Source organism: Poecilia reticulata, chromosome 23 (genome assembly GCF_904066995.2).
Source record: "Poecilia reticulata chromosome 23, P_reticulata-male-v2, whole genome shotgun sequence".
Lineage (NCBI taxonomy): Eukaryota > Metazoa > Chordata > Actinopteri > Cyprinodontiformes > Poeciliidae > Poecilia > Poecilia reticulata.
The window spans coordinates 19,332,183-19,353,957 of record NC_088852.1 but is presented as its reverse complement, the minus strand read 5'-3'; the positions used below and the strand labels follow the sequence as shown (position 1 = coordinate 19,353,957).

General features: G+C 40.4%; 1 protein-coding gene across 5 annotated transcripts in view; it reads left to right on the top strand.

The window, feature by feature from the left end:
- The window catches only part of cog5 (component of oligomeric golgi complex 5), a 91,182-nt gene that overhangs the window by 24,337 nt on the left and 45,070 nt on the right, over positions 1–21,775 (top strand). Inside the window, exon 1 of one of the 5 annotated variants that reach the window (XM_081603678.1) lies at positions 12,939–13,053. The exons of the other annotated variants lie outside the window; for them this stretch is intronic. Coding sequence (XP_081459804.1) covers positions 13,035–13,053 — 19 coding nt within the window. The 5' untranslated portion in view covers positions 12,939–13,034. Of the gene's footprint in view, positions 1–12,938; positions 13,054–21,775 lie in introns of those variants that run through there. 5 annotated transcript variants of the gene reach the window in all.

The following is a 21,775-nucleotide window of genomic DNA, read 5'->3' as shown; positions in this document are numbered from 1 at the left end:
TATGGTGGCGCAGGGGTTAAGCACAACCCACATATGGAGGCCTTAGGCCTCAGCGCAGCTGTCGCAGGTTCGATTCCCAGCCTTGGCGACCCTTGCTACATGTCTTCCCTCATCTCTCATTACCCACTTTCCTGTCAATTAACTATCAAATAAAGGCCACTAGAGCCAAAAAAATCTTTAAAAAAACAATATTCATAGTCAGATTGTGTTACCATAGCAACAATCTGATGCAGTGAGTTTAATATTTGAGTTTCAGCTCCGTTTGTTCACAAATACGAATTAGTAAGCTGCAGTTATAATTTATTGCCTTTTAGGTTTGCCAGTTAAACTACCCCCTTCTCCCATATTTCACTAAATCTAACACAGAAGCTGTTAGAGGTGCTGATGTTTTTAGCAGGAAGAGGGGCCCCCAAGTCATATACTGCTCCAGGCCTCATACAGCCTTGGACCGGCCCTGCATTATGTGGTAATCTGTTGCACTGCGCAGAGATGCGCAATAAACGGGAGATTTAATTCAATGCTGCTAATGTAACTTTAGTAGCTCTTTCATTTTGTGTCTGTTGAGTTTTTAACAAGGGACACAAACTATTCTGGTTGGTCGAGTTTCTGGACGAGTTTCTCAGATCTCCAGTGGCCTCGCGCATTAACTCTGTCTGACTAAGTGGGCAAAACATTTGATACGGTTTGGTGCTTAATGTAACCGGAAAAATAATACTAGTAATAATAATATAATATCAGCGTGATGCATGACTGCGAGGAGAGCGCGAAAGCTCCTCGCCGCGTTAAACCTGCACGATGAGTGATTAGTATAAGGGGCCGTTTAGGACAAAATCTATGTTTCGTCTCTCACACACTACAAGAAACTCACGCACACTCAAAAAAACGCAAGCACACTCAAAAAATACTCAAATTGTGTATACACACTACTAAAATGTCACACACGCACACACATTTTATCTTTCTCGCACATACACTGTACTAACCACTCGCACACGCAAACCAATGTTTCTCTTTCACATACACAACACAAGACTAACGTTGCGCGCACGCACACACACACACACACACACACACACACACACACACACACACACACACACACACACACACACACACACACACACAGTGCTAAGACTTGTTTTATGTATGTGTGAGAGCGAGACTCGTTTTTTGAATGTGAGAATTGTCACGGAAAAGGCGGGGCATAATTTTTTGATCAACTGCGCATGCGTTGATCCTAAACTATAAGCTTCGATTGTAGACTCACTGTATGTTCTATTACTTAGTATATTTGTGCTTTTAAATATATATATAGAACTTTAAACTTTCTTGTAACTTAAATGTACTATAGAAATAAATAAATAAATCTGATTGATTGATTAGAAATAGCAAAATTGCTGTATTACAATCTTTCCACTGGTTGCCAGCATTACAGGAATCATTAACCGGCGCCAACTAGTGCCGAAGAAGAAAGAGTCTGCTATACCGAACATGGCTAACTCTAGTTCAAAACGAGGCGGTATTGGGCCGCAGTGAAGTTAGTTTTAAGTTGGATATTCGAGCTCCGGGGAGTAGAGGCGTTTAGCTCAAGGTTGAAACGATTTATGAACGCTAATGTCGGCCGGGGATTGTCCACAACTCCCGGCCACAGCGCACCAAGGTTTACTTGGGGACTGTCAACAAATTACAGAACCAGACATTCCTGTGAAAAAATTTTAATAAATGCCTTGAATTGTAAGCAACTAACTAATTCATGCTTTTACACGAGACACAATATCATGTATTAAATATTAAAGTCATATACAATACTTTCAATAATATGTTTTCTTCAATAGCTTCCAGGTCATGCAAAGTATTAACTCAGAATCACTTAGAAATTGTTCTATTAGTCTGTATAGATGAGGCACAAACATTTGTTTTCCATTTTTAGCCATTTTCCATTTTTTAGGATTTTATTGGGTCAAAATTGAGTGCTTTTCTTCAATAGCTTCCAGGTCTTGTGACCCGTTGACCCAGAACCAGTGTGAAATTGTTCCATCAGTCTGTAGAGATGAGGCAGGAATGTTTGGTTCGGTAATTTGTTGACAGTCCCTAAGTAAACCTTGGTGCGCTGCGGCCGGGAGTTGTGGACAATCCCCGGCCGACATTAGCGTTCATAAATCGGATCAATCTTGAGCTAAACGCCGCTACTCCCCGGAGCTCGAATATCGAATATCCAACTTGAAACTAACTTCACTGCGGTCCAATACCGCCTCGTTTTGAACTAGAGTTAGCCATGTTCGGTATTTCTAATCAATGAATCAGATTTATTTATTTCTATAGTACATTTAAGTTACAAGAAAGTTTAAAGTTCTATATATATTTAAAAGCACAAATATACTAAGTAACAGAACATACAGTGAGTCAACAATCGAAGCTTATAGTTTAGGATCAACGCATGCGCAGTTGATCAAAAAATTATGCCCCGCCCCTTCCGTGACAATTCTCACACATTCAAAAAACGAGTCTTAGCACTGTGTGTGTGTGTGTGTGTGTGTGTGTGTGTGTGTGTGCGCGCGCGCGCAACTTTAGTCTTGTGTATGTGAGAGAAACATTTGTGTGTGTGTGCGACATGTTAGCACAGTGTATGTGTGCGAGAAAGGTAGCATTTGTGTGCGACATGTTAGTAGTGTGTATACGCAATTTGAGTATTTTTTGAGTGTGCTTGCGGTTTTTTAAGAGTGTGCGTGATGTCCCTTTGAGGGGGCGTGAGTTTCTTGTAGTGTGTGAGAGACAAAACATAGATTTTGTCCTAAACGGCCCCTCATAGCGCTGGGTCGTTAACCACTAACGCACCGACTAACCGGGAACACAGACCTAAACTTTTCAGGGAAGACAGGACCAAACGCTGGGCAGCGTGTTGAGATGAAAACACCGCATAATGTTTTGTTCACAAATATACATCATTCTCACCTCAAAGCACCTCTGAAAGCGCGACTACAAGTTATTCCTGCGGTTCACGTAGAGCTGCTGCGCAACCAGAGCTAACTCGGTGGGTTTAAACTCTTACATTAATCAATAACTCCTCATAACTGATCATAAGTCCTCACAGGGGGTTGATGTAAATATAGCGGTCAGTCTGTGTCCAGTTCGAGTGAAAGGAGGAGCGGGATCCGCGCTGAGGTTAACTTTAGACATCCAGCTGCTGCAGCGCGCGAGGCAACGCGCAGAGGCCCAGTGGTGTGATTGGTCCGGCTTTAAATGCATAAACTATAAACATATTTTATACAAAAATATCTTTTAGGAATAAATCTGCTCTGATAGTGAAACGCTCAGAGCAACAGAAACACTTTTTTTTAAATAGCCTTTAAAAAAAGGCTTTTTTATTTTATTTTCCTAAAAAAAATAAAATAAGAAAGGCTTAGCCTGGCGGTGGCGCTAGTAAAGCATGGCGGGCCGCCAGGCCTATAATACACTGGGGGAAACCCTGCACTCTATCCATTCTTCTACAGTGGGAGGCAAAGGGAGGAGCCAGCATCTCGTGACAGTTTTTTACAGGCTGTAATTAGTATTTGAAACAGATATTTTGTGTTGTCAGGCAGGGATTCTGTGTCACCTAGAATAAAGATAGTGAATTTAAAAGGTATTCTTATATTCAAGATATTTTCAATAGTTTTGTGTATTTCTATCCAACAGTGTCTTATAATTGTACAGTCCCAAGAATATATGCCAGTGGTTGGGTTCTGTGTTTCCACATTGCCTCCAGCATTTAGGCTCCGCCCTGGTACAAGAAATTTTCTGTTTCGGTGTTATAAAAAAATCTAATCAGGCCTATCCAGTTAAATTCTCTCCATGAGTACAAATCGGTACGTCTCCAAACTGTCAAGCATTAACTGTTCCATTCTTCTGTGATTTCCATTTTACTTTCCTTTTCCCATTTTTTTTTCACATATAAAGTTGAATGTGTTTTTTTACTCATAAGTCCCTTGTATAACCGTGATAAAATAATTTTTTTAGATCTTACCTGATATTCAACTAATGGTCATTTTAACAGTTCAATGACTGCAATCAACCAAAAATAACAGGCAACGGTCTGGCTACTTTTTATGAAAAACATAAAGAAATGAAAAGTGGTTTAAAGATTTTCTTCAGAAATGTACTTGGCATAATTTAAAAGAGAGATCCATAGCAAAGAGAGGATTACAAATTCAGATTTCAAAGCATACCAATGTTTGCATGTTGTTGGAGACAGACTTTAAAATTAAATTATTTTCAAAACTAATAAAGAACACTAGCTTTGATTCTAGCTTTCTCCCAGTCCACCGCATGTTTAGTGTCACAGTTCAGATTTGGACTCCACTGTCCAAATCTGGACAACGCAGTCCAAAGCACCACCCATAGGAATAGATGGAGTTATGCATAGGCAAAATGGTATTTTTTTCCAGGTATAATTACCTATTTTGAATGCTTCCTGGTTTTGGGTTACAGCAGGGTAATTATGCAGTGACAAGCATGTAGCTTAACTACATCTAAGACTGTGTTCAGGATTACAGGCCTGGGTTACAGTTAGGTTTGGGAGTGGAGCTGTACAATATCATTGTATGCAATACGATAGATATGTATTGCAAGAACTGCCTTGGCTGCCCGTACCCAGATACTATGGGAGTGATATTCTAAAGTTTTGTGTGTATGAAAACCGGAACAAACTTCATATCATACACAAACCTGATACACAATCAACACAAAGAGGCGATTACATAGCAAAATCAGGAGAATCGCAAGTGCAATGTATTGATTTATATTTTATGTCTTTTTTTGGTATGTTTTATTGTTTTTTAACTGATATTTTGTCTTAGTTTTTATACTTGCGGTAACATCAATTGGCCATTTGGGACGCAAATAAATATGAATCTGAATCAATAAGTTTAGCGTGTCTGCCTTCATGAATATGTAAAACATTTGCTGATCACCAAAAGGCGCAAAATACTAGGAGGAGGATATGCAAATGTATTGACTTACTAACCATAAAGCAATTTACTAAACCTGAACCAGATTGCTAAATGCTGTTTTCGCATCTATATTTAACACTTTTGAAAAGTAGAACATCGTTTCTACGGTTGTTTTACCACAGTGTATACTAATTTAAATTCATTTTATTATTACCATTATTATAGTATCATCATTCCATTGCTTGTGATACCTTCCTTCAGGGGGATATCTGCTAAGATAATGCTGCCATTAACTGATTATTCTCTCTAACTGATCATATTAACTTTGATGATTGCTATCAAAGTTAATCAAAAATAATCCCACCTCATTTGATCAGTTTCTTCTTCTGCATTTGTGTCGTTTGGTCTTCTCAATCCCCCAGTGAGTGAATGCTGCAAGCTTACGACTTAATGCAATTTGCTGGATTTCCTAAGACAGAAACTTTTTAATAACTGGTAACTAGGATCAATTGGAATTTATGCGTGATTGAATTTAAATTATTTCCTTGTAAAGTGCTTTGAAATGACATTTGTTGAGTTGTCACTGTATAAACTAATTGAATTGAATTGATATTGTACCAGCATAATGACTTTCTACTTTATTTTTCTTTTCTCTCTGACACTCTTCATGATGGCAGCCAGTGCCACGCCAAAATTGTCATTTAAATAGGCCGATCTTCACCACTGTTGCTCCTGTAATCAATTACGCAGTCAGTCTTTGTAGATCATGTGCAACAATCCCACTTTCTTATGCACTTTGCTGCTCTTTATTTGTAATCTTTGTAGATAAAACCCCATATTTCTGGAATATATTTAGTTTTTAAGATACACTGGGTAGTTGGTATTTAACAAATGTGCAAAAAAGTAATATTTATTTTAGTTGTATATTTTTGGTTTGTTGTTCTTAAGCCTCTATAGTTGTATGTTTAAGCATTGCCGACAACGCCTTCCTGTAACATATAATCCAGTAACATATAATCAGTAATATTTTACATTTTCTGTCAACATCTTTTAATCCAGAAACATGGTGGCCTGCTGATGGACCGCCTCGGTGCCCAGATCACTGGGCTTAGCAAGTTTTCTGGGGGAAACCTTGAACTTTGTTTTCAATGTTTCTTGCTATAGCATTTTAAAAAACACATATGTGGGTCTAAATATGAGGAAATATAATGAGATTTTGTGTAATGTTATGTCACATATTTAAAGTGTGCATATGGAAATTTATTCCACCTCTGTGTTTGGATGAGGTGTGTGTCCTGACTTCACAATCTTTTATCATTTTCACTTGTTTCATCTTTAGGTAACTCATTTTGAGTTAAAACTTAATAGCCTGAGGGCTACATGTGTTCAGATAAGGATTAGCTCAATCGGAAGTCAGGTCAGGCTACTGACCGTACAACCGTTCCTCACAAGGCTGATGGGGCGTCTACATAGTACCCAGGATTAAGTAATATCATTGGGTTGTGGTGCTGGGCAAAAACAATTTCCGTCTAATTATTGTCTAAAAAATTACAATAATGACAATAAAGATGGCCTTTATAATGCAATATGACAGATATGACATATCAGACTATATTTGGAAGCACTAATTAACTATTTGGAGCAACCAGTAGATCAGTTTTACAAGTCAAAGAAGCTGCACCCAGTGTTCTAAATGCTGTTTGAATTATTTTATACTTAAGTTTTGTAGTCTTACTAAAATGAATTCAATACGTATGGCACTATTACGATTTTTTTCTTCTTGTTTCCTCATGTCTGGTAAAGGAAATTTATGCATTTAGTTTATAGTTGTTTTTAAAAATATATCTTGATAGTTCTAGATTATTTTAAATGGGTCCTTCACTTTTGTAATCTGAATTGTCTATTATGATAATCATTGAAATTGTTCACGAAACATCTAAAAATATCCATGGCCGCCTGGTTTTGCTGGTGCTCTTTTTTGTATGCTTAGTGCCCATTTTATAAGAAAGTGAATTTGAAGTATTATTTACTTAAGGTTGATTATGTAATCTGATATTTAATGCAGGCAAGATATCTACTTGATAAGTTTCCCACACAATTCCATCTCAAAAACCATCAACATAGTGCATAAATAAAATAAAATTTTCATGTTGCTATTGCAATAAGTATAAAAAGTAAGTCTTTGAAAGCAATACTTAGTCACAAGACAAGTCTCATCTGTCATGTGTCTACAATTAAACACCAAAAATTGTTAATCTTAATTTTTTTTTATTTTACAAACATTTTCTTTTCTAACAGGGAGACCTGAGTCTAATGTAGAATCTGTGAAGGGACCTAAAGACTGAAGTGATGGCAGGGAGGTCTTCCAACCTGCAAGTTGGAGCTCATCACCAAAAATCTATTTCTAGAGTAAACTGTAAAAAAGCCAGTCCACCAGGGATATGAATAAATGTGGGTTGACCTGTCCAAAGAAAACTTTGAAGAATTTGAATCAGGGACTTACAAGGACTGTAGACTTAGACTTTCTGAAAAAACAAAGGGTTTTTCCACATTAATTAGAAATTTAATTTAAAACCTTTTCATGCATCAGAAATATTCTCCACCACATTTTGACCCTTTATACTTGAAAAATAGTACTTATTATTATTATTATTATTATTATTATTATTATTATTATTATTATTATGTTAATAATAATAAAGTTTGACATCTTTGCAGCAGGTTTTTCTGCTGAATCAGTAAGTCAGACACCAGAACACGCAATGAGGAAACCTTGGTTCTCATGTGGTTTGAACTGAAGACAAGTAAACACAGGTGTGAAATCAGGCTTTGACTCACCGATCCCTCCCATTACTGTCCTCTCGGCTCAGCTGTCACAGTTGCCACAAGGATCCTACTGAAGCATGTCACATCATCCCACTATGTTGAGACTTTATGAGGTCACTTCCCATCATGCCCCTTGGATTTACAAAGGCCTGTCTTTATCAACTTAATATAATTACTAAAAATCCAGAAGTGTTTTAATGATCTTTACATTTAGGGATAATAGATATTCAAGTGCAAGCAGAAGCAGCACTCACCCACCCCTCGTGCCTTGCAGCATTAGTGTGGTGCACTAAGCTCAATGGTTTCTTTCATGCAAAGCTCAATCTTGTCATTGTGCCTTTGTGCTTGAACTGTTGTCATCTCCGGGGTAAAATAATGACAGTTTCACAACAGTCCTTCTTCGCTCTACCAATCACTATTATCCATGGAATGTTTCCACACTTTCAGAGTTGTCTATCTGTAGATCCTTATATCCACCTCTTGCAAATGTAAAAGATTCCAGAGAACATCACAAAGAAAAAAATTACAAGAAAAACTACCACAGAGAGGAATGCAACTTTGTGTGGTTTCTCCAGTGAACTCAAAGCAATTTCCTCTTCAAATCCCTTAAGTCCAAATGTGGAACCAAAGGCTAGATATCCTGAAGTACGTCATGGTAAGACCTTTTAGAACGTTCAAGTCTCCAGTGCCCTTCTGCACATCCTTAATACTTTATAAATGTTTGAAGTGGCTGTGAGGGAGGCAGAGAACAGGCATGTTCCCCAGTCATCACTTCCCCTGAGATTATCTCCTGCTCCCATTCAGATTCTGTGGAGACAAGGAAAGAAAGAAATCTTTGGGTCACCTTGAAATAGATTATTATCCTGTGGTCTGGCTGTTGGATCACATGTGCATGGTCCAATTAAAGCTCAGCCATCATCCCCTGATACTTAAATGCCTGCCTGTGAATGGTTACAGAGTTGTTTGTGTGTATGAAGAGTGTCCGTTTAATCAGTTTTAGTTGCCCTGCTCTGAGTCTTTGATGCTTCTCATCATATGTTGTTCAGCAAATGAGCAGCGAAAACTGTGAACTACTTGTCTGCAGACTGTCTCAGATGAGTGTATTATACATTTACTGACTAGCTTAAACATTTAAATGTGACCTTTTTTTATTGTTCAGAATTACTTGTTTTTTACATTTTCTTTTATTTTTAAGCATTTACTACATTCCCTAATAAAAATGCAGGTATAAGATATAAACTGGAATAAATGTGAAAATCAGAAATATTTCTTTCTTTTGGGGTGACCTAATAGATTTTTTAAAAATGACTTTAAATGCATTCCAAAGCAGTCGATCAAAATGTTTTAATAGGTGTAGGATTTGAATTGTGTAGCATCTCAGCTTGTGTGGTCCATAGTTTCCATACTAAATCTAAGTTATCCCAGGTAGTGACAATAAGGTCGGCCATCTCTGGGCTAGGATTCTACCTCCCAAGTTCAGGTTGTGGGAGACAGAAGAATGGGACGAGTGGAGGTAAGCAGCTGGAATTCAACCCACAGGACCTCTTATCCAGGGAAGCTTTAACACAGTTAGCTGCTACAGAGCCAATAGTAGGCCTACCTAATATTTTGTGGCTAATAAATTGAATACTAAATGAGAAGAAAAAAAACTAGTGCAAGTCATTAGGGCACTTTTCATTGGCATTTAACATAACTTTTATTTGAGCTCATCTTTAATGTAACTTTTTAATGTTGCACAGTGTGTGACAATAAAAGTGAATCAAAGTGATGGGGGTTCTTTGTTTTGAGGCACTTAATAGAACTGTGGACAAAAGATGACTTTTACAGCAGCCAGTGTTAGAACTCTAAACTGAAATTGAAGCAATAGTTTCTCCAGCTGTTGAATATATTATTTTTGACACAAAGCATTTGTTTAGCTCACCAGCAGTAAGAACTGCTTTACCCTGTTTAGTTTCCAGCACTGTGAGTGGTCCGAGTCCAAGAGGTTGTCTCTGTGAGACTTGACTGTCCTGGGAATTATCTTGTTCAGTTGCTCTTTTGGTTAAATAATCATTGTGTAAAAACCTGGTTTAAATGTCCAACCTGCCAACGTATATTTTTGCAATGGCTTCTTGTCACACATGCAAACCAGTAACAGCGTTCTTGTAATTGTCAAGCGTTAGTTTACCTGAGAAGTACGATCTTTCTGTGTGAAGATTTGTCATCTGTCACCAAAGATATCCTGCTGCCCACAAGTAATGCTGAGCTTTAGCTTGTTTCCCCATCAGTGAATCATCTGCGGTATGCTGTTGAATCCCTTCACAACGTAAAATTAACGAACAGAAAGCATACAGCAAGAGAGGCTAGAGAAAACGGTGGAGACGCTGCTGCTCTTCCTCTCTCCTCTGTGCTGTGTTTCTTTCTGTCTGTCTCTCTGCATGTTTTCCTGCCTCCAGCAGCACTCCCCACTCATCTATCACCTCCTCCTCCTCCTCCTCCTCCTCCTCCTCCTCCTCCTCCTCCTCCTCCTCCTCCTCCTCCTCCTCCTCCTCCATTGGCCATCTCTAGCAATCTTTTTCTGTTTTCTCCTCTATATCTATACGCTTGACTATTTGGTCTCAAAGCAGATTTAGCTAATTTTTATACTCATATAAATTTTTTACTCGGGGCTTTCTGGTTTGTCTTCATCACTGCATCCAATCCACCTGTTGTTTTGTAGTTTTTCTATAGTAATATCAAATTATATTTATATGACTTGATTTAAAACATCTGACATAAATGGTGTCTATGGCAATTGTAATGACCATATGCATTCTGTCAGGACTTTGGCCACTCCTCCACTGTTTGTGTTTGCAAAGCACCTGCCGGATGGTGCGTGCCTGATTGCTCCAATCTGGCTACCATTTGAGCAGTTAAAGTTGTCCTTATTGCCTGCCGAGTGTATCTGGAGTGAAGCTTGTCAGTGGACTAATTAGGGGTGCTTGGCATTGGCATGGCAACAATGGCACAGCCAGGCTAAGCAAACACAGACTGATAGATCAGGATTTAGATTAGAGCCCTTCTGTTCTCCTCCAGAATTCATTTTTCTCTGTGTGTGAAAAACAGGAAAATAAATTGTTCAGATGCTGGCAATAAACAACACATACAGCTTAAATTGTTTAAAGAAATTATTATTATAAGTAGTTTATTCAACATTCTGTGACATTCCATTGCATCTTAAAAATATAACTGAGTCCCAGAATTCATACATTTATACATTCATACATTTTAAAGTCTACTGAAACTGGTTAACCGAAGAGGGTAACTGCTACTCTTATGCCAATCTTCTTTTTAGATTTTTTTCAGCACTACATACCTTTATTAGTAGTCAGCAAACAGGAAATGGGTGGAAAGAATAGGGGGAAAGAGATGCAACAAAGATCCTAGAGTCAGGAATTGAACCACAGACTCTGTATGCAGGGCGCTCGCTCTGCCTCTCATCTTAAGCCACTCTTAAATAATTTTATGATGTCTTATTTCCTATTGTTAGTCTTTGTTATAGTATTTAATTTTATGTAGATTCTGATTTATTTTGTGTTGCATCTTCAGTCTTGAGAATGAAAAAGTGGAATCAGCAGGTTAGACCTCAAAGAAAAGCAGTAATTGATCATCGCTTCTCTCATCCCAGCAGACTGTTCAATGTCTTTCCTCTTATCATTTCTGACTAGTTTTTGCAAAATGTTACTTTGGGTTCCAAAATCTACAGATGTCAATTAAATGAAGCGTCAGTCAAGGATCCATCTCACAATTTGGTACTACAACATTCTTCATAGGAGTGGAATGTGTGTTATGATTGGAACTTTGATGGTAGCAGATGGAAGACCTAGAGTACTGAGAGTACTGAGTGGGTTGTATAACACATTGCTGATATATTACTAACTTATCATACAAATTGGGTTACTACAGCCAAATGTGTTATTTGCAGTTCTAAATGTTAGGAAACACCTTAAGTTGCTACAGGTCTATTATTTTCTACTTACTTTTTTAAGTGTCTTTTTTTATTTTTTAGCCATCATGCCACTGATTTTTGTTCCCCTGATTAGTTCAGTACTTCCTTGGAAAAGCGGGACTATTTCTTGCCAAGTGTAGAATTGTCCTCTTTCGGACCACAAGGTAAACTACACTAGGAACATTCAGCTGTTCAGAGACTTGTACCCTTTGACTGACTGATAACTAATAATGCTACTAAAAATAATTTTAGTAGCATTATTATCCTGCAGGTGGAAAAGGACCTTCTTCATCTCCTGCTAATTTGAAGCTTGCCAGTGTATATGGGAGGCTGAGATTATTGGTAATCTGAGTCACTGAGTCACTGAGTCACGGCTTTCTCAATTAATTCCCTTAGCAGGACACATCTGTGCCAGAGCTCTGCTTATCCCCCCTCCTCATAACCAGAGGTCTGTGTCATCTCCTTTTGGCGTGCATGACTATGCACAGCACAGTGATCAGTGAGCACATTGTATTATTATTATTTCTTTTTTTATTTTATTTTATTTTTTTACATAAATATATATAAAAAAAATTTTGGCCCTGTCAGTTACTGTTGTGTTTTTTAAAATTGTTTTTAGCAAAAAATTTAATTTTTAGTAAAAATTAAATGTTACCCCTCCCAGACCAAAACCCACACCTCCATATTTGTACTGAACTCCCCCCATGAATCTGCATTAAATGGTTTGTTCCTGCTTATCACTGATAGTGATGGTGTTCAGCAGCAATCAGTAGAAAAGAAAGACTGTGGCAGTTACTATGCTGCTTAGAAAAATAATAAAAAAAAAAAAAATAGATAAGAGAGAAAAAGACAAGAGTGTGAATTTGTAACACAGTTTTTCTCCAAGAGAGGTGAGTAGAATGTGTTAGATTATCAATTATATATATATATATATATATATATATATATATATATATCAGAGGTGTGCTGATCGATCGGCCGCCGATCATAATCGGCCGATTTCCGTGAAAAAGTGTATGATCGGTGATCGCCGATCACGGTCTCTTGTTGCCGATCACACAAACCGATCACCTGCATCTCTTTTCACAGCCTGCCTGTGCAGCTGGTCTCCTCTTTCCTTCACACTACGCAAACGCGCAGCAACAAATCCTAAGCGATGTGGAACTATAACGCACTGAGTGAATGGGGAAGTTTGCGTGTTGCAGCGGAAAATAGAAGCACGTCAAAATGCATCAACACGACGAATCTAATATGGCATTAAAACAATGCCATACTTGACGGAGTTTGGCTACATCGAGGAGTAAAAAAGACATATGGAGGATCAGATAGCAGGTAAAGCAGCACACAGCTACAAACACTCACCCGGATTAGCATGACGGTCAGAAAGCTAAACCAATAACCCGCAAAATTATTTAAGTCTTCGAGCTGCGATGTAAGACGCTGGTTTTGTTCTCACTGTTGAACCGCTGCTACGCGCTACAGGTAGTAATATTTCACAGACGGAGCGCCGCTTCTGCTCCACCTGGTAGTGACTCTCACACCGAACCTCTGTTTAAAGCTGCAGCATCTAACCTAAAAAAAAATACATATTGCATACGTATTAAAACTTTAGCTGTCCTAACATGAGACGGATAATCTCTGAAAAAATAATCGATTTCTTCTCTGCTCTGCATAATTACTCGCTCAGTCAGCCTTTGAATGTTAAGTTTTATACTTGAATTTTTTGGCAATGTTGAGAGGTTTTATTTTGACTCATTGCATTATTTAGCCGCTTCAGAGCCTCCATATGTTTTCAGTCTGTTAAAGATAGTATTACCGAGAGCAGTACAATTTGCAGAATGTCTGTTTTGTTTTTTTCTTGGAAAAAGTTATTAAAAACAAGTTTTTGTCTAAATTGAGGTGAATTTATGGTTCATTTTTCCATATAATGTAACCGGTAGTGTTTATTATTAAAAAAATAATAATTATGTGATTGGTGATCGGCCCTCATGGGTGATAGGAATCGGCAGGAAAAAACCTGATCGGCACATCTCTAATATACACTGCTCAAAAAAAATAAAGGGAACACTTAAACAACACAATATAACTCCAAGTAAATCAAACTTTTGTGAAATCAAACTGTCCACTTAGGAAGCAACACTGATTGACAATCAATTTCCCCTGCTGTTGTGCAAATGGAATAGACAACAGATGGAAATTATTGGCAATTAGCAAGACACACTCAATAAAGGAGAGGTTCTGCAGGTGGGGACCACAGACCACTTCTCAGTACCTATGCTGTCTGGCTGATGTTTTGGTCAGTTTTGAATGTTGGTGCTGCTTTCACACTCGTGGTAGCATGAGACGGACTCTACAACCCACACAAGTGGCTCAGGTAGTGCAGCTCATCCAGGATGGCACATCAATGCGAGCTGTGGCAAGAAGGTTTGCTGTGTCTGTCAGCGTAGTGTCCAGAGGCTGGAGGCGCTACCAGGAGACAGGCCAGTACACCAGGAGACATGGAGGAGGCCGTAGGAGGGCAACAACCCAGCAGCAGGACCGCTACCTCCGCCTTTGTGCAAGAAGGAACAGGAGGAGCACTGCCAGAGCCCTGCAAAATGACCGCCAGCAGGCCACAAATGTGCATGTGTCTGCACAAACGGTTAGAAACCGACTCCATGAGGATGGTATGAGGGCCCGACGTCCACAGATGGGGGTTGTGCTCACAGCCCAACACCGTGCAGGACGCTTGGCATTTGCCAGAGAACACCAGGATTAGCAAATTCGCCACTGGCGCCTTGTGCTCTTCACAGATGAAAGCAGGTTCACACTGAGCACATGTGACAGACGTGACAGAGTCTGGAGACGCCGTGGAGAGCGGTCTGCTGCCTGCAACATCCTTCAGCATGACCGGTTTGGCAGTGGGTCAGTAATGGTGTGGGGTGGCATTTCTTTGGAGGGCCGCACAGCCCTCCATGTGCTGACCAGAGGTAGCCTGACTGCCATTAGGTACCAAGATGAGATCCTCAGACCCCTTGTGAGACCATATGCTGGTGCGGTTGGCCCTGGGTTCCTCCTAATGCAGGACAATGCTAGACCTCATGTGGCTGGAGTGTGTCAGCAGTTCCTGCAAGATGAAGGCATTGAAGCTATGGACTGGCCCGCCCGTTCCCCAGACCTGAATCCGATTGAGCACCTCTGGGACATCATGTCTCGCTCCATCCACCAACGTCACATTGCACCACAGACTGTCCAGGAGTTGGCGGATGCTTTAGTCCAGGTCTGGGAGGAGATCCCTCAGGAGACCATCCGCCACCTCATCAGGAGCATGTCCAGGCGTTGAAGGGAGGTCATACAGGCACGTGGAGGCCACACACAATACTGAGCCTCATTTTGACTTGTTTTAAGGACATTACATTAAAGTTGGATCAGCCTGTAGTGTGTTTTTTCACTTTAATTTTGTGTGTGGCTCCAAATCCAGGCCTCCATTGGTTAATAAATTTGTGCGGGAGCCACGGATGGATTGTAAAGATGCGGGATAATAACCACTCCAGGAGGGAATAATGTTGATCTTCTTTTAATGAAGATAACCAAACCGGAGTAAAACTGGATAGTTTACATGCTCTAATGCCGATGCAGACAAACTTTACACGTCCACACCAGAGTCAGTGAGCATCCAGAACTAAAACAAAAACATTCCCCCATAACACACAACCGCTGCATGCAGAATTCTGTTAACGAAGTAAATTAACAGTAACGCACTTAAACTCAGATGAGCCTAGTTAGTATGGGAAATAATGCAGAGATAAGCAGATGCATACACGTACTACACTATCCCCGCCCCCTTTCAAAAAACATCAAACTACTATGGCATGCTAAAAACACACTTGCAACATTACTAGCGCAAACTTAAATGTTACTGGAGCAAACTTTTTTTTTAGCTTTCAACAACCTGCTAAGAACTTTAAAATAACTCATCTCTTAATGAAGGATAATTATTCAGTCCAGTCATTTTGATAGCGTGCAGGGGCCCGTATTTCTCGACCCTTAAGAGTCTTTTGAACACGGGGTCCTTGTTTGTCTTCTTCCAATCCAGAGGTATGTGGTTCATCTTGCTGCTGATGTTCCAGCTATGTAGGATGGAAAGTACAGTGTCCTCTTTCTGTGCTGCCGAAAGCTGCTGGCTGCTAAGAGTTTGCATCCAATTTATTTGGGGGATTTGAGTCTCAGCTTCAGCTTGGTGCTGCTCCTGTGTGCCCCTGTTTCCAACTTCTTTCACTGTCACATGCCTTATGACGAGTGAGACATCATCAACATCTTCCTCAGATCTGGCCCACTGTTTGTGCAGTCTTTGACAGTGGGAACATCCTCTGCAGGGGAGCTCCGTTACATCCTTGCCCGCTTGATAGCAGTCACTGTTTGTTGACCCTTCTGTAACCTGTCTTGACAGTGCATCAGCGTTTGAGTGTTGCAGACCAGAGCGGTGTTCAATGTCAAAATCATACTAGCTTAGTTCTTCAAGCCATCAAGCCAGTTGGCCTTCAGGGTGTTTGAAGCAAAAGAGCTAAGCTAGACTTCCATGGTCTGTTCGAAGAAGGGACTTTCTTCCCAGGAGAAAGTGGCAAAACTGTCTTGTATATTTTACGATTGCCAACAGCTCTCTTCTGGTCACACAATATCTCTGCTGTGTGGAGTGAGGTGGTTGCTTGCTTATGAGATGACTCTTTCCTCCCCCCACTGGACCTGTGACAACACTGCACCAATGCTTTAACTGGAAGTATCAGTGTCCAGGATGTAGTCACCATCAGCTGCTGGATAAGCCAGGACAGGTGCGACAGTCGGTCCCTGTTTAAGTTGCAGGAAGGCTTTTTGCTGGACCTCACCCCACTGGAACTCAGCTTTATTCTTCAGGAGACCGTTAAGAGGAGCAGCAAGTTCTGCAAAGCCAGATACAAACCGGCAGTAATAGTTGCATAGTCTAGAAAAGCTTGCAGCTGCTGTGTGTTAGTGGGAGGCTGCCACTCCTGTACATCTTTAATCAGCTCTGGGTTGGGACTTATTCCCTCTCCACTGACTACATGTCCAAGAAAGAGAACTTTGTCTCTTAGTAGTTGACATTTTTTGGGCTTCAGCTTTAGATCGTAGTTGTGGAGAAGTTCAAAAACATCAGCTAAATGTTGTAGGTTTTGTTCTACACCTCTGCCCAGTACAATAATGTCATCCAAGTAGATGAGGAGGATCTTCCACTTAAACCCTTGCAAAATAAGCTCCATGGCTCTCTGAAAGGTGCCAGGTGTGTTACATAGGCCAAAGGGCATCCTGGTATATTCATAGAGGTCATAGCGGGTGATAAATGCTGTTTTGCAGTGATCTTTTGGGTCTACTAAGATCTGCCAGTACCCACACTGGAGATCCGGGGTAGAGAAGATGGTAGCCTCTCCCAGCACATCAAGACACACTCCTCCATCTTTGGCAGTGGATAAGCATCCTTCAGAGTGATGTAATTTAGGCGTCGATAGTCCACACACCAGCGCACCCCCCCCATCTTTTTTACGAACAAGTGCCACTGGTGAAGCCCACTCAGAAGATGATGGTACCACTACTCCAGCTTCCAACATGTCTTTGAGATGCCTTTCATCTTCACCTTGGAAATCCAATGGTGTCCGTCTGACTGGCTGCCGTACAGGTCTTGCGTCTCTAGTGTTTATCTTGTGAGTAACAGCAGAGAGTTGGCCAAGGTCTGTATCATTGGCTGCAAAGAGAGACTGGTATTTTAAGAGCAGCTCAATTGGTCTCACCTGCTGATCTTCACTGAGCGCTTCACTGGATGTTGTATAGAGGGCTTGAAGGTGTTCTGGTAGATCTAGAGCATTTTTCTCAACTCTTTCAACCTTTGGTTCATCTGTGTGGCTGTTTTCTTCCACGGCCATAGTTGGTTGTTGGTTATCATCCAAATCCAGCATTATAAGGGGATCATCCAGGAAGGTTTCAACTAGAATGCCCACACACACTCCTCAGGGCAATGATGCATTGGTATTTGAGAAGTTACAAAGTCAAACTGGAACTCTGGGGTTCATGTAGATGGCAACACTTCCTGATGAGACAGCTTCTGTTATGTTAAGTGGTTCCAGGACAGCTGGAAGCCCAGGCTTGGGTTTATCAACTTTTCCCCAGACAATGCATTCACTCTCTGGTGGTAGTGTGACATTGTCCTCCAGGAGCACATGGGCCACAGATTAGTCCCCCTCACTTCCTCCAATGACACAAGCTGGGATTGGCTCTTTACCCACAAATACTTGACGACCAGCAAAGACTGTCATCTTGGCTGCCTGCATTGCATCAAGACCTAGGAGCAGACCATCATGAATCCGGCCAAAAAAAGACCATCCAGTTGAACTTGTTTCCCGATTCCTAATGTCACCTCCTTCTTGTTCTTGTTTTCTATTGGTATAGGCTGATGTAGCAGTTGCACAATCAGCTGACACAGTTTGAAGGCGTTCTAACTTCAAATTTAGCTGCTCCACTTTGTCCATAAGCATTTTAAACTGATCCTCAGTTGCCAGCTGATTCTGGAGTAATAAATCTGTTCCTGGATATGCCGAAGTCATCAGGCGTCGCACTTCCTCCGCAAACTCTGCTGGTGATTCTTTGCACTGACGCAGCTCTCCCAGCTTCCTGCGAACAGTTATGGGGGGCTCTTTCACTCCAAATCTTTGAGTAAGTTGCTCTTTAAGAGTGTAGTCTTCACGGATGTGTTCAGGCAAGGAGCAGACATAACGTTGAAACCCCACTGAGACATTGATGAAGCTCATCTATTCTCTCTGCCCCTGTCCATCCACATTTACGAGCCTGACGTTCAAAGGGGAGCAAAAATGAGTCCCAGTCCTCTGCCGTCATATGTTGCCAGCTTAACTTTGGCTGCTTCATGTAGGGGTTGTCTTGCCACCTCATGCCGACTCCCAGTCTGGCCAAATCCTCCATATGCATCCTGTGAAATAGGATGTGTCGCAGATGAACGCTGATGTACGTCTCCCACGCTACGCCTTACAGTTGGATCATGGATGGCTGAAGTGTTGGATGGGCCTGCATTACGTGACCTTTGCCGAATTACCTCAATTCTGCAGTAAACGGTGTGTGTGGTTGAACTCTAGGTGCTTCTGGGTTTTCTTGCAACATTAAGGGAGGAGGGGCAGTTCCAGGATTCGGGATTTGGCTGCTTGTTGTTGGTTGCACTGCTCTAGATGTCTCTCTTTGCTCTGCTGCAACATGTTGTAGCACTGGTGTTAGCAGTTGCTTTAACTGTTTTGACTGTTGGTCCAACACCATTTGCAGCCATGGTGGAGGTTGGTCTAATGGTGCTGCTGTAGTTCCTCATTTTCATTTTTTTTAATAGTCACTTGTGCTGCTTTGTTTTAGGCTTTGGCACATCCAGCTATTGTTTTTTAAGTAAGGTCGTTACCTTTCTTGACAGCCGTTTTTTTCTTTTGTTTTAACTGCTAAAAAGTTGACGTTTCTCACCGAAAGGAACAGATTCGCTGTTTGCACAGCTTAATCTTGCTTTCAGTCTTGGAGTTCAATACTGGCTTGCTTATTTCTCTGGACTGTATTTTTCCTTCTTTTTGTCCACTGCCTTACTTTTACTGGAGCGATTCATCCGAACCACCCAAGACGTCCTTCCGTGTCTTGAATCCGGTCCGGAACATCCCACTTCTGACACCAGTTGTTAACGGGAGCCATGAATGAATTGTAAAGGTGTGGGATAATAACCACTCCAGGAGGGGAATAATGTTGTTCTTCTTTTAATGAAGAAAACCGAACCGGAGTACAACTGGATAGTTTACGTGACATTGAATTAGTTTTAGTCCTGCGCTGCAAATTACTTTTTTACACCAGAGCTTTGCTTCTGTGTATTTCCAACCTCATCTTTTTACCTGACTTGCAGTGCAGGCAAGTGTACTGTCAAACATTTTCAGATGAGAGAGGTTCATTTGCATTTAATCTTTTTTCTTAAATTCTGTGCTATGACGCTACCATAGAGCACAAGTCATGTTAATGCAGCAAAGTTTAATCTGAGGCAGTTTTCTACTTTAATTTCAATCATCTGACCTGCTGAAACCTCAAACTATTTTGTTTTATCTAACCTTTATTTAACCAGGTGAGTTATTAAGAACAAATTCTTAGTTGCAATAGCGACCTGGTGAAAAGGAAAGAACAAAGCTGTTTGTGTAGCAACCAGACTCTCCTTTAAGCCAGAAATGGGAGGGTGCAATAATACAGTATACTTAGAAATATCAGTATACAGCCAAACCAGTTCCATGATTGACTCGGCTCTCTTCAGTTTTTTTTATATTAACCCACAACAAACATCATCTCAAACCATTATTATAGTTAGAAAAATTCAATCATGCAAACAGACACAAAGTCACTGATGACTCCAGAGTCCACGTTTGACATCACAGCTGGACCCCTTTGTCTCGGACAGAGCAATATTTCTGAACCATATCAGCTGCGAGTTTAGTCTACTACGCCAACATTAAAAATAGGCCAGATTAGGGTGTGCCAGTGGTGCAGGGATAAATCGTGACCCATGTAAGGAGGCCTTAGTCCTCAATATGGCTGCCGCAGGTTCGAGTCCCGGCCTGATGATCTTTGCTGCATGTCTTCCCCTTCTTTCATATCTCACTTTTCTGTGTGACAACTTTCAAATAAATAACTTTTTTTTAAAAAAGGCTATAAGGTCGTAGATTTGTAATACTCACCAGCTTGTTGCTTACTGTCTGTTATTCACATTGTAACAGTGTGTTCATGTTCTGGTCTGCCTGGCCTGCTCTCTTCACACACACCACCTCATAACATTCAGGTTTCTCTCTTTTCTGCTTAAAGTTCTAATAGCATAATGTTTGTTAACAACAGCAACAATGTTAATTTTAGCAGTGTGTCTATGATGCTACATTTTCAGATGCTCATTGTTTAATCGACTTAATTCATTATACTGGTGGAATACAATCAACTGATTGTCCACTGCAACATTTTTCTGCGAGTTGAGCCAGTATATGTTCCTCTGGTATGAAGCTAGGGTGACAGTGGGTGGAGAAACAATGCAGGGGAAAAAGCAGTTGAAATGTTTAACAGGCTGTCAGAAGTGCTATGTGCTTCTTTGAAACAAGTGTTGTTGACAAATCTGTCAAGCTGACTTGTCCTGCTGTCATCTTATCTGTCAGCAGGATGAAATACGATAATTTAATCACAAAGGAGACGTGTTGATGAAGTATCAGAGTTTCATTTGAATAGTTGACTAAACATTTTTGTACAAGTACACTTTACAGTTTGAAGATGTAAATGCCTGGTTCTCAATCTGTCCCTTTACAAATCTGGGTAAAGTTTTTTTTTTTTCCTTGAAAGGGTTACAAATGCATAAAGTGCACACTCTTCCTGATTTAGGTTTACATTATATAAATGATCTGGCCTGTAAAAGGTTCCTAATTAAAGCAAGTCCTGAAGTATAGAAAACATAGGCTGCTCAGTTGAAGGTTTCTTCCTGTGAAAAGGAAGCTAGTTCTTCCCACTCTCACCACATACTTCTTTAGGAGGAGGAATTGCTCCACAGATAATGACTGGCTGATATGAACTGGACCTTCTTCCTTGTTTATTTATAAAGCCCCATTCAAATAAAGCAAGGAAAAGAGTTTTAGAGGAAATTGAAAGAAAGACTTAAATAATTTTAATAGGTATTCTGTACTAGTGTCTGTTTGGGTGCGTCTTGCATGCAGAACTGCCTTAATTTTGTATCATATAGATTCAACAAAGTGTCAGATACATTCCTCAGACACCTTGTTCCATATATTAACGTGATATTGTCTCACAGTTGCTGATCTGTCTTCTGTGCATTCATGATGTGGAGTCTCACTTCCACTACATCCCAAATCCAGATCCTTGTACTTGGATCTGTTGAGTGTGGAGAACATTGGACTACAGTGAACTCACTGTTGTGTACTAGATATAATCAGAACTTTGTGACATGTTGCATTTTCCTACTGGAATTAAGCATTGAAGATGGGTTCACAGTGTTCATAAA